The following is a 13,518-nucleotide window of genomic DNA, read 5'->3' as shown; positions in this document are numbered from 1 at the left end:
GCTCCATGTGGAACTTTCCCCAACATCTTCCCCCTCCCTCAGCCCAGGCAGGTGGGGTCAGAGTGCACCCCAGGATGTGGCAGCAGCTTCTCCCCCGGTGCATTCCTATATTTTCTTTCTTACCTGGGGGAGTAGGGGGGCATGCTGGGTGCTGTTGGCCCCATGCAGCACACTGCACCCCTTCCCTGCCCCCCATCTCAGCTCACTCCCTGTGCCCACTCCCAGGGGCAGGGGTGCCCCTCTGTGGGCTGCATATGCACTGCCCAGCCGGCTGGCCAGCTGTGGGGGTTCATACATGGCAGCCACCTCTGCACCACTCCTCTGCTGCTGTGCTGCCTTTCTGCAGCTGGCTGCACAGCTCCATGGGCACAGCTCTGCGGGCGAGCTGTGCAGCCACTGTGTGGGCTACATACATGCTGCCCAGCTGGTGGGGGTGCTCCATGCCCTGCGATGCCTTCCTGCGATAAGGTGCATGGCTCCGCAGGCAAGCGGTGTGGGGTGTGGCAGCTGTCTGGTGGCAGCTGCCACGTGCAAATCTTCTCCCTCCCCCCCCAACCCCCCCAGTTGGACAGGCAGCACGTAGCCCAGAGCTGTACCTGTGGAGCTTGCCTGCAGAGCTATGCAGCTGGCCACAGGAACGCAGTGCAAGGTGCAGGAGCGGTAGCTCGGTGCGGTAGAAGCCACCCATGTATGGCTCACAGAGGCATTGCTGCCCTTGCCCTCCCCTGGCCCTGCTCCTGGGAGTGGGTGCAGACATCTTCCCCCCGCCCACACACACTTACCTGCTGGGGTGTGTGCCTGCATGTACAGGGCTGGGGGGCTGTTGTGAGGGGCATCAGCGGGGCTCTTGGGGCGTCTTTAATTTTAATAATGGATTTTGGATTTTTGTCAGAGACTTTTCTATTTAAAATAAAAAGGGAAAACCAGGATCCCTGCTCCTAACTGACAATCCCACCATTGCTCAATACTGTATCAGACGGGTCATATGCTGATGCAGGAAACAAGGGGGCTCTTCTCTTTTGTACCCTTGGACATGTGTGGGTTGTAAATAAAACCAACCCCAAACCTTACATGGTCTTTTAAAGGTACCTCTAGATCAGAAGAGCCAATGTTCCTTCTTAGAAGGCTGAATGAATAGAAGGCCCAGCTACAAGAAAAATAAAGGAAAGTGATAGGGAATGAAACACAAGGAAATAGACCTGGTATGGGAGGAAGGGAGAGATTCCTTAAACTCTAGAAATATGGGGTGGTTTTACTTTGTGGTTCACATCTCACCTGCTTTTGCAGGAAGGCAAGGAAAGACATTATTAAAGGGACCACAACCATTTGCTCATAGAGCAGCCCTTCAGTCTTGTTTCTGCTCCATCATCTGCACGTGCTTGTGTTTCAAAACTCACAAGCTTGCTATCTCACATGACCACCAATGAAAGATTTGGAAATGTCTTGGTAAGTTCCAGGAACTGGGAAAAGTAAACAGTACTGATGCTCTCAACCCCTGTATAACGTATGCTAGACACAGTATCAGTCGAAGGAAAACAAGGAAAATACTGTAGGCAATAAAATTATTTTATGTGAAAGTATAAGTAAATTTGAAACCAAAATTGTATGGAATCATGCTATCCAAAGCCCCCAAGCACAGAGATATATATTAAAACAATTACAACAGACAAAAAAGAAGCAAACAAGTAAGTTACTATAAAAGCATTTGGCAAACATTTTTGTAAGTAAAAATCTTAATCTTTCAGTGCCCTAACCTTTTCATTTTGAAAATAAAATAATATGCACACAAATGCATCCTGTTGCTCTGTCAGATGTTATCAAGAACACTCCCAAATACTCTCTCAGACTTCAAGCTGCTTAGCCTGGCTCTGGGCATGCGGCATTCTTTCTAACTCTTGACTTCGCTGAGCCTGAGCTAGTATTGTTGGGTGCAGTTTCTGGCTGCTTGGATTGGTTCAGGAAGCCATGTGGATGTTGGGTCCATTCCAGGCAAAAATGCCTACTTTGAGCCTTTTAAATGTTGGGCAGACCATGGCAGGTCACAATTGTATATTTGCCTTTAGCATGACTGGCACCCAAACAGCTCTGTTCATAGGTTCTTGTTTTCAACCTGAATGCACGCTCCACTATAGTCCTACAACTGCTAGTCATGTACTGTAGTTGAATTTTATTACCCCAAACATACATAGTCAGGTTACTGTTTCATGACCCCTGCTGAATAGTGTTGGTCTCCCGAAATAAATGACTATTGATCCTTCCACTGATGATGTTATCGGGAGGAAATAAGAACCCCCTTTCGTATAAGCATGTAACTGCCCCATTTCTTCAGTACTCTGGTATTGTACACTTCCTTGCATGTCCCACCTTGGTATTCATGAACCTGTCCATATTGGTCACTAACCCTAAAGACCCAGCAAGTAGTACCACCTTGTGGTTCATGTTTCACTTGCTTCTTTAGGAGGACAGATGACAGGCATGTGTTTCCACAGTGGCTCCTGAGCAATTGGAGACATTCCCCCCTTCCTCCCCCCGTTCTCTGAAAACCAACATTATTTCAGACATCCCTTGCTGATGAACCACTTTTAAGAAAATTGTCACAAAACATTCACCTCAGCTAGCTTGCTAGCACTGAACTAACATTACAAGCCAATTGCAATCTGGGGTAGCCAACTTCGAGAGTGATGTTCATGCAAAAACTTCTTGTTATCAGCTCTCTCCGTCAAGATTTTGGAAATGGTTTTTCAGGAAAAACATTATCTGTGGCTTGTCACTGCACCTTCATTCATATTGGTTGGCCAAGTTTGCATAGCCAGAACTTCAGCTGTTTGTGATGGTGGGCTAAATTGCTTCCATCCTTGGAGCCATGAAGGGAAGATGAGTTATCCCACAATATATACCACAAATCAGTTCTAGAGCTAGACATATGCACATCAGCTGGATGTCATTATTCAGGCCATACTTGTATACAGTTGTGCAATGTGGACAAGTGTAAGTGGGCTTGCATTGGCATAAACATATGCTGTGAAGTAAATGTACTTGAAAAACTGAGCACACACACCAAACGCTATTTTTTATGCGTTTTGCACAAGAATGATGCTAACTGCTGAAAAGGAGTCATATTCTCTGTTGATTGAATTCAGTCCCCCTCTCATTAATATCAGTAGAACTACTCTAAGTAATTCAAACTCAAGTAAGTGCCAGCCGACTCATTTTAACTGTTAAATTAAAAAAAAATCCTTTAGTGTAAAGCACAATTTGTTCTGTCAAATATCCTATGTGTTGCAGATGCAGAAATATCACCTAAAGCCATTAAACTGATGTGAATCTTCAGTTACTTACCACAATCCATTCTGAAGATGCTGGAGGCACCTCCTTATATCGCAGTTCATATTGCATAGAAGTTTTTGGTGGGTCCCACTTAATTACAAATTTGTTTGATACTTGGTGAGCATTTATGTTGGAGGGTGAACCACATTTCACTGAAATGAGAAGTTTGGAAGGAATCAACACAAATACAAGCAGGAAAACTATGATTTACTTTTGGTTTTAAGCCAAAGCAAAGAATGCTTAAGATATCTAGCTTAGAATACTGAACAATAGAGTATCTTAAAAGTGAGAGTAAAAGTGTCTAGTAAAACTTTGTTGCATGAGACAAAGTGGCCCCATTTAACCATTTATTGAGCATGATGAGGGTCGTCTTACTGATTTCAGAGAGAGAATTTGTGGAGTATGTTACTGTTCAGTGGGTGAATGTGCTTTATTGTGAAGTTGTCTAATTAGCTCCACAGTAAAGTCTCACAGTCTACATGTGTGGTGCTTAGGCTGAAGTAAACTAATTAACTCTACCACAGAATAGTACTGCCTGACACACGCACTATTCTACAGCAGAGTTATTTACTTTGTTACAATTTGTGCCCTAGCTAGCCCCTCTGCAGCTTGTTGAATTGAAGTGGAACACTTCTGGGCTGGCAGGTTCACCCCGGGGTCCCCTGTCAGCCAGGGCTGCACTACCCCAGCTGACTGTGCTGTGATCCTGAGCGCACATGTAAACACTGCACTTGGGAGCAATAAGCTCCAATGTGAACTGTGCCAGACTTTATTCAGCCACACTAATCGTGTAATGCACCCAGTGAGTGTCACTAGTGGGGTCAGAATGTCAAATAGACATGTAACTCTGTGTGTGTGTGTGTAACAGCTATCCCAAATTAGGTGCTTCTAAATTCTACTGTTATGTTAGCTTGATCATTTCAAATGCAATTTTTTACTTACTCTGAAGGACTCACTGGAGGTAACAGTAGCAACTAAGAGTGATTTTAATAGTGTTGTGGGATACTGAGGAGGGTTTCCTGAGATAATCCTTAAGTGTTTCCCAGAATTTGACTTTATGTCAGTACTTGTATGCAATGGTGGTCTTACCCATAAGATAAGTAAGTTCTCACCTGCATTAGATAGTACAGGATTTGCCATGTCTACATTTCTCCCCCCACCCCCTTTTAATTGTAAAACATTGTATATCAGAATACGTAGGTAGTCCACAAAACAGACTGAAGACTGAAAAAAAGTTCCCCAAAAAGCAGAGGTTCAATTTATGGAATTACTTAAACACAGACCATTGAGCTAACTTTTTATTTAGAAAACCAATAAAAAAGTTCAGAAATCTAGAAAACATAATGCAAGAAGGTTGTCAAATATAGTAAGCATATGTTGCTCTACATTTTTGGTAAATGCCTGATTGAAAAAAATCTTAATTATAAAAGGCATTGTAAATTTTACCTCTGACATCAGTAGGACCAAGATTTTGCCATAAAGATCTAAATTATAGCCTACCTTTTTGATCTGGTAATTAAAAACCAGTGTATATTGAGAATTATACAATTATCAAATAAAGTTCCAATAAAATTGGGCCCCATCTTTTGCTAAATTGCCTTGCATCATAAGTTCTAAAGTGATACAAATGATATTAGAGGCACTGTACCTGCTTTGCTTGGTATAAAGGAGATATTCTTTGTTTTCACACAGCTCTCAGTGGAGTAAATCACAGATACCCAGATAGTCACAGGGCGACTCATGTATAGGTGACTTCGTTCCACTTTGATGGAAGATGATGAGATATTTCTTTCTAGACATTTCTTGATTTTGTCCCTTTCAACAAAGAGATTTGAGGTGGGAACAAAACAAATCAAAATTGTTGGATTACAACTTGTTTTGCTTACAGCAGAGGTTCCTAGACTGGATATAAGACATCTCCTGGAGGTGGGGATGCAGGTGAAATTGTGTAATGGCAGATTTAATTTTTGTTATAATAATAATTGGCAGTTAATGGGTTAAAATGTAAAACATATATGGGTAGGGTTATGCAGGTTGCTGGTAAATCTGGAGGGGGTTTTGCAATAAGAAAACATTTGGGAACCTCTACATTACCGCAACAGCATGATAGATGGTGAATTTCTTGATATATGCACATACAGAAATGTTAGGAGGTAAATTCCAAAGCAGAATCCAAGATTTTTGAACCAGACCTGTGAGTGTAATACTGAGATCCAAGTCATTCTAGCTAAGTCTGAACTTAAGTAATTTTACATTTCTGAAAGCACTTATGTGCCTCTATCACCACAGTAACTGAATGTTTTACAGTCTTTAATGTATCAATCTAGTGGTGTCAAAGATATGGCCTGTAGGCTAGATGCCCTGTCATCCACCCCTGGGGCTGCCCTGCATCTGAGTTGATAGACATGCCACCAGACCAGCCCTGCACGCAGGGCCTTGGAGGCATGCCACGTATGGCATCCATTCTGCCTGGTCTGGGATCCACTCTACATGTGATGACCATCCTGGCTGGTCCGGAATTGCACCACGCGTGAAACCCACATTGTGACCTGTGCCATGCACAGCGCCTGCTCCAGCTAGTCTGGCACCCAAGCTGCATACAGACCCTGAGCCCCATTTGCAGTGTGGGCTGTGTGTGGTATGTGTCTTGGACGGGATGGGGTGGGTGCTGTGTGTGATGTGGATTCTGGAGGGGGCGCTAGTTCTGGCTGGGGGTGGGGGTCAATGGGCCCAATCCACCCTGTGGACTGGCTTTGCACCTGCAGTGCCAGATGAGTTTGCCACCCTTGTATTAATCCCTCTGGAAAGACAGGGAAGCACTGTTCTTTCCCTATTAAATAGATGTGGTACTTAGGCACAAAAGGATAAGATGACTTTCCCAGGGTCATACGAGAAATATGTGGCAGAGAAGGGAACTGAACTTAAATCTCTCAGATTCCAGATAGTGTACTAACCCTTAGAAAATCTCTTATCATTTAATATGTAACTTTTGAACAGCAGTAATACAGATGCAACCGAAGACAGCCTTTTATTTAGGATGTCCACATTGTTTACAGTGGTCTCAGCGCACAAGTTCAACTCCACCTTCACATATATATTCATCACCTATGGTTTTTAAATAGTCAGGGCTTTTGTCATACAGCCATGTGAGGTACAGAATGACTGCAGCAGTGTTCTGTAAGAACCGTAACCCATTTACACAACAAGCATGCAAAATGTAGAGCACTCCTGCAATGTTTGGTGTTCTTAACTCCTGTTGGCCTCAACTGTAAGCTCTCTTATATCAAAGATTTTTGTAGACTCTGGCTTCAGTGCATTTTAAGAGGAGAAATAAAAAGGTAACCCGTGCCACTCTGATCCTTGGGCAGCTCAGTGACATGAATTAGAACAGCGTCAAAACCTTCTGCAAACCATATTAACTGTCAATAACCCCAGGGGCCACCCAGGCACCTAGAGATTGCCTTGGCCAAGCACCCTTTGTCACAGATATGACCCCACTATGGCAGTCTGAGAGAAAAGCCAGTATAGGGATCATTATGATTTCTGTCTACTTCTACGAATTTGCCTTAACAGAAAGAATCCTTCAGTAGCTGGACTATCCAGAGTACAGTTGAGCATTTTGGTCCAACTCTGGCATTCACAGGAAAGAACAAAGTTCTATGTAAGTATGTATTAATATCTTTTTTTCTCTAGAAAAAATAAATAAGATATTAGGGTAGAGTATTAGTTCAGGAAGTGGCATGTTATATACAGGTGGGGTACTATGTGTGTATATAACATGAAGGCAGATTTAGTCTTAGGGATGGGCAAATTTAGCAACTGCCCAGGGTGCTGTGGTCAGGAGGTCACTATACACATGCACACACAGCAGTGCTCTACTTCCACCAAGTGCCCAGCTGATCCCCACCCTCCTGCCTCCAGCTGCTGCTGGGCAGTGCAGGTGGCTGTGGGAGCATATTCCCTGCCGCCCATAATGGGGCCTGGGAGATGCCCATAGTGCTGAGGACTGAGCAGATGGGGCTACCTGCCAAGGCAGTCACACTCCCCCCGTCCCTCCCCTTTCCCATCCTGGCTGACTATGCAGCTGCACCAGTGGTGTTGTGATAACTCCCAGCCTCAGTGGCAGCTCCATGTGGGCACTCAGGCAGCAGTGGGCCAGGCTGACAGCTGTCGGGTGGCTGCAGTATGGCAGCCAAGGTTGGGGACAAGCTGAGGCCAGGGCCATGTGCCTGGGCAGCTGTACTCCACTGCAGTAGCAGCACTGACTTGGGGGAGGGATGGCACCAAAATACAAGTTCAGCCAGGTGCCATTTTCCCTAGGGCCGGCTCTGCATGAGGGAATGATTTAACTGTAGCTGAAACCTTTTCTTGGGTATTTCCTGAGTGCTTAGCCATGGAGTCTTAGGCCATTTATAGATGTTACATTTTACTAGGTTTCATCCAGACTACAGCCATCTCTATATACATGTGTATGTCTGTAGTCTGAATTAAAAATTGGCTCCAGTCTGAATTACCTAATTCTCATTGAATGAGGATTAAAGTTAATACAGACAAGAGCAGCCTGAACTAGGCAATTTAAACTGTATTAATTAGCATGTATATACAGCATTGCTTTTAGGGAAAAACAGTCCTTAGGAACTCAGATAAGCATTACTTAGGAATGCAGATAAGTATTGCAAATATCAGTTCCCTCAAGGGAAACTCAGTTAGGTTTTTGAAACATAACAGAGGCTAATCAGGCACAAAATAACTCTTTTACAAAAGTCAAACATGCAAACGACACCTCACCCTATGTATCAGTATCCTGATTAAGCCCCACAGCCCTGGCCAAGCACAGGAGCTACTGGTCTGTGACAAAGGGGGCAACCCCCCTTGATTGTCTAATAACCCTTCATTTGAATTGATTTGAGTCAAGCTGTGTGATGTGAATCAGTTAACACGGTTTAGAAAATAGTGAGCATGTCTACAAGTGACCTTAATGATCCTTTAAAGCAGTTTAATGGAATTGCCTCAACTTATATTAGATAAAACGCTGGATAACAGTGGAAAGGTCTTTCATCCACCCTCTGCTGCACATTTGGGATAGCCTTTGTAGACCTAGAATGTGCCAACTCAACGTTCTTCTTAAAATTGAATTTATTTTTTAATATCAGAGTGTAATTGCTTGCTGTTGTTTGGAGGAGATGTGATGATCACAATACAATATTTAATAAGTGAATAAAAATGACTGAAGGTTTCTCTTATCTTCTGCTTCAACCTAGCTGTAAATCGGCAGTTAATATTTCAAAGCAAGGTTTTTGAAGGCACATCTCTGGAAGTGTTTTTCTTTAATCCCTTTCTTTCTGGCAGCCAAATCAGATAAAGAACATTTTCAATTTCTAGCTGATGTTACTTGTGGAAAGCAAAGTCCTTTCCCAAGCATATGGAGGATTTTATTTTTGTTTGTAACCCAATTTAAAAAAAAAAGAGAGAAGTTTCTTTCATTCTTTTCAAGAGCACTAGACTGGAATTCAGAAGACTGAAATTCATATTCCATCCGTGCCACTGTATGTCCCTTTACTTTGGACATGGGACTTCTCAGGAAGCGCCATGAGTTACAGCATTCCCCTTGACACAACAGACATTCGCTGTTGGGTCTGGGGGGGTTGGGGGATCAAGCTCCAGTTTGGAGTGGCTGTATGTCTGCAGCCATTTTCCCCTAACCCCAGCCACCCTCCCAGCTCTGGTGCTGTCTTCAGAATGGGAGATGTGGAAGGGATGGGAGGGAGCTCAGTCTGAGATTTGCCCAGCCTGTGCTGGAAGGTGGAGCAGATGGATTGGAGCCTTCCACCTTGGGGAAAGAGGAGGGGAGCAATCCATCCACTCCATCCTCCAATGCAGGCTAGGTAAATTCCTCCCTTCCCTTCTCCCCTTCCCATTTTGTAGATAGCACCGGGGCGGTGCTGGGCTGATACTGCTTAGCCGTACTCCTAGTGCACACTGACAGAAGTTAATGAAGGTGTTCCACTTTGAAGCACCTTCATCTGAACCCTCACGTAATGAGGGTTCAGATTGTTGCACGATTGGGCAGTTTTAAAGTGCATTGCAGCTGTGCACTTCTGTAAGGGCAGAAGTGTGTGTGTGGGGGGGGAGGCAGGCAGTTTGACTCCTGTTCCCCATACCTTGCCCACTGCTGCCTGTTCCCCTGCTGCTTCTCCCCTCCTCCCCACCACAACCTCTGCCCCCTGCTCCCCACCACTGTTTACCCTCTGGCAGGGCTTTGACTTCAACCTGGCCTGAAAACAACTGTTGCAGCAGCAACAGCAGCTCTGGCACAGGTTTTGGGGCTTGGCTGGAGCTGCTGCAACAGCTGTTACCAGGTCAGGTTGGGTCCAGAGCAAATATATACTGCATGAGCTGGGCTGGAGCCAAAGTACGGCTAAGTGGTGGGGGAGGGAGAGAAGGAGGAGGGGAAACAGGTGGGTGGGGAGAGGTGGGGGGTGGCAGCAGGGGAGGGACAGGCAGCAGTGGGCAAGGTGTGGGGGACAGAGTTAAAACTGCTCAACTCCCCCACTGCCTGACCCCACCACAGTGGTAGGAGGGGTCAGGGCTGGAGGTAGAGGCACAGCAGTTGCCTGCCCTCTGCCCCACCCCCCTACTGCCCTGTACTCAAATCCAAGACAAAGGTATTTCCCCCCTGTCGCTGCCGGGCTTCGAATAGTCGCTGTCAGGCAGCTTTTGCCTGGTTAGCGGATGTCACGCACCTTCTCGGCCTGTGTTGTTGCCAGAATAGTTCTCTTCTCCCCGCGTTGCCAACCCCAATCTTGCCTGCCACAACTTGGTGTTCCTCAGCAGGCGGGGCCAGTTAGTGGGACCCTCGGTGGCCTGGGTTCTGCCCGGTGGTTTCTCACGGGGCTCCACCACCCCTACACCCCAGCCTCATGCCACCTTTGGTGAGTTGCCCAGCCATTATCTACAGCCTCTCCCATGGGGTCACTCTCTCCGCTGTTGCCTTATGGCTATCCACGGCTTTGGGCCCTGCTTGCCTGCGAGGGCCCACCCCAACAGCTCTCCACACTCTCATTCCTCTCTCCCTGGGTACCTACCCCACGGGGGAGCAATTCCTCAGCGACTTTCCTACTGCCCTGCCCCTGCAGTATTTATCTCTATTCCCTATGCCCCTTCGCCTAATGTAACAAAAAAATACATGCACCATCAAAACTAACTGGTAAAGTTATTCCTGCCCACTCCTATCCCCACACCGGAGCCTAATAGGGAGGGAAAATGCTCCTCTTGACTCGTCACCTCTGGGCCCACCTCCTGTCCGTTCCTTAATATGGCGGACCCCGGCGGTGATATCCGGCCCAACCGCAAACCCCTTTACGGCTTTCCCTGGGTCTTCGGCCCCTGTGGGGCCTGCCTTCGTGCTCCATCATCCCAGCACTCCCACCTGGTTTTTGTCATGCTCCCTGGTGCTGCCTCAGCCCTTCTTCTGGCCAGCTCACCCGTCATCCCACCGTTGGCTGATGTGGACCTTTGTTGTGGGGTCCCACTCTTCCCAGCCCATGTCAGCTCCTACTCGCCCAGCTCCTCAGGTTCAGTGTGCAGGGTCTTCTCAGCCCCCGGCGTCAGCCGCGGCTCTGCTTCCCGGCTATTTGCCCCCTCCTCCGTTGTGGCCGTCATTTTTATCTCTGCCGGCTGGCGTCTGACGCTGATGTCACCGGCCAGCTGTAACCGCACAAAAAGGCGGCTAATGAGCCGTGTGGGTTCCTTCTCCTGATCCACGTGCGTCTCGTCCCAGGTTGCCAGTAAGTGCCGTTCGTTACTTTGCCCCCTGGGACACCCCCCCCATCTTGGATTTGAGTAAATATGGTATTTCAAAGTTTATTTTTCCAATGCGATACCCTCCAAGCTCTTCTTGTGCATGTGTCTCACTCTCTAGATACTGATTGTAATTTCAGATATTAAGCTGTGCTATTTTATAATTCAAAAGTATATATACACAAGAATGTACAGGTGTACCTCATGGAAGTGATTGACAATAGACCTAGTATTTCCAAAATTGACAAAATATTGGAAGCAAGCATTATTGGTCTATTACAGGCACAGCTATAGTATAGTAGTTCATAAACTTTATTTCCTCTCCTATATAGCTACCAACTAGTACTGCTTCTCCTACTGCTTTGTCTAAAACCCTGAATGAACTTGTCCCAAGTAGTAGAATAATATGTGCATAGCAAAAGAAACCTGCCACTTACGATGTGTCATGATGTGGTGGAATTTGTCAGGAATCTTCCACTGTTAACTAGTAGAGAATTGCAGTTGGTCCCCTTAATTACTTCAGTTAGCTAGTATTTGGTCAACTCCATGGGAAACCCTGTGAATGATGCATATACCTGTAGAGGTCAGCATCATCAGTGCAGAAGTCCTGTGCACTTCACATTGTGCAGCCCATCTACCTTTGAGCTTATGTTTTGCTTTTCAGTCCAAGTTTTCCATTAAAATTTAGTTCCTGCTAAAATCAATGCATATTCTATCCAAATATCAAATCTGAGGAAAGACTCTGACCTTCAGTTTATCTATTTAGAATTAATATAGCAGAGAGAAAGTAAGGACAGTAGAAATTATGCCAGGGAGCAATGACAGTTTTTTTCTGAAATGTCTTTCAAACTTACCACTTGAGGATTATTGTATAGTTGGTACTTCCTTGAGCACTGGAGACAGGCAACCAGTAGCAAAGCAGATTTTCTTGTGAGTCTACGTGACATGCCAGTTCTCCATTCCACTCTGTAAGATGGAAAGTGTTACTCTGTACAATGTTCTCTCCCTTGTAGAGGCCTCAGCCCTGTTGGCTTTAGCTTCCCTTTCCTTTGGTTTCAGACCTCCAGTCTTGGCCGACTGATCCAGACCCAGCTGTCTGTCTCAGCCCTGTTGGTTTTCCGTGTCTCTGAGCCCCTGGCTCCTGTGTCTCTTGCTCTGGGTCCCTGGCTTCTGTCTCCTCTCAACCCTCTGGTTCTATACCCTGGGCTGGCTGGGTTGCTTGTTTCTCAGAGAGTCCTCAGCTCTCTGATCCTTGACCCTTATCCAGGCTGTTTTGCCTCTCCAGCCCTTAGCCCTCTGGTCCTTGACCTGGCTAGGCTGCCTAATGCCAAGTGTCCTATCAGGCACTCCTCCATGGCCCCTTAGACACTACCTGGTCCTCCAGGCTAAACCCTAATTGACAAATAAAAGTCCCTGATTCATATCAAAGGAATCTTCCCAGCCCTGGGTCATTACTTCTATACAGGGTCGTCAACTCCCTTTGTTCCTTGGAGCCACCCAGAGGGAATGAACTCTGGTGCCTGCTAGTCCATCCACTGCAGGCATCTCTCTCAGAAGCTCTTCACCCTTCAACATGCAGGGCCAGGTGGCCTGCTCTGGCTCAGGCCCTGGATTTATATGCCTGGAAGTCATGCCTACGTTTGGTCACGTGTCTTCCCCAGCCCTGCACAGGGTTTTCCCTGTACATCAAGAGCCAGCCTGCCCTCCTGCAGCTGTGGCCCCACACTCAGCTGTGGCTGAGCTTGCTGTGTCTCCTTAAAGGGGAAGGAGGCTTGTGGCTCCCTGCCACATTTCCCTCTCTTCCGCTTCCCTGATGCCCTAGTAACAGGGTCTGCGTCCCCTGTTACAGGCAGGTACTTATTCTTAGCAACTGAACTGTGAGTCTCAGAATAAAGAAGTAACAAATATAAAATAGTGTATACTTTCTTATGCACTGAATACCTAACCTGTATAACAGGGCAAACAGTTTAGTAATAGTTATGTAACTAAGGGCCCCTCTATACATGCACCTAAAGGTGGGGTGGAATCCAGTGCATGATCCACATAATCCACACATACATGGCAGGAGGCATGATTGTGGGATCACACATTAGATTCCATTGTGCCTGATTACTGGTGCAGGAGGAGCTTGATCCTGGGCTCTCCCTGCACTAGCAAAAGGCACACTTCTATGGTTGGGAGCTCCCTCAGCTGACAGGGCTCCCAGCTGTGGGGATGCACCATACAGTCCAGCCACCGGGAGCCCCATCTTCTGACTCCATCAGCACCCCTGCAGCTGGGAGACCTCAGCTGATGTGATATTCCAGCTGTGAGGTTGCTTGCATCAACTGTGGTGCATGGGCCATGGCTGGGAGTCCTTCAACTGGGACCTCCTAGACTCAGGGGTGCACA

At 46.4% G+C, this 13,518-nt stretch overlaps 1 protein-coding gene across 1 annotated transcript in view; it reads right to left on the bottom strand.

The window, feature by feature from the left end:
* LOC109298121 (interleukin-6 receptor subunit beta-like) overlaps positions 1-13,518 on the bottom strand; it is a 156,110-nt gene that overhangs the window by 49,048 nt on the left and 93,544 nt on the right. The window contains exons 2-4 of the mRNA XM_019518254.1: positions 11,982-12,093; positions 4,976-5,142; positions 3,340-3,479 (exon numbers count right to left, since the gene is read on the bottom strand). Of these exons, the coding sequence (XP_019373799.1) occupies positions 3,340-3,479; positions 4,976-5,142; positions 11,982-12,093 (419 nt within the window). The remainder of the gene's footprint in view (positions 1-3,339; positions 3,480-4,975; positions 5,143-11,981; positions 12,094-13,518) is intronic.

This window comes from Gavialis gangeticus, unplaced genomic scaffold (assembly GCF_001723915.1).
Source record: "Gavialis gangeticus isolate Ggan-Ray unplaced genomic scaffold, GavGan_comp1, whole genome shotgun sequence".
NCBI lineage: Eukaryota > Metazoa > Chordata > Crocodylia > Gavialidae > Gavialis > Gavialis gangeticus.
This window is presented reverse-complemented; position numbering and strand designations above follow the sequence as displayed.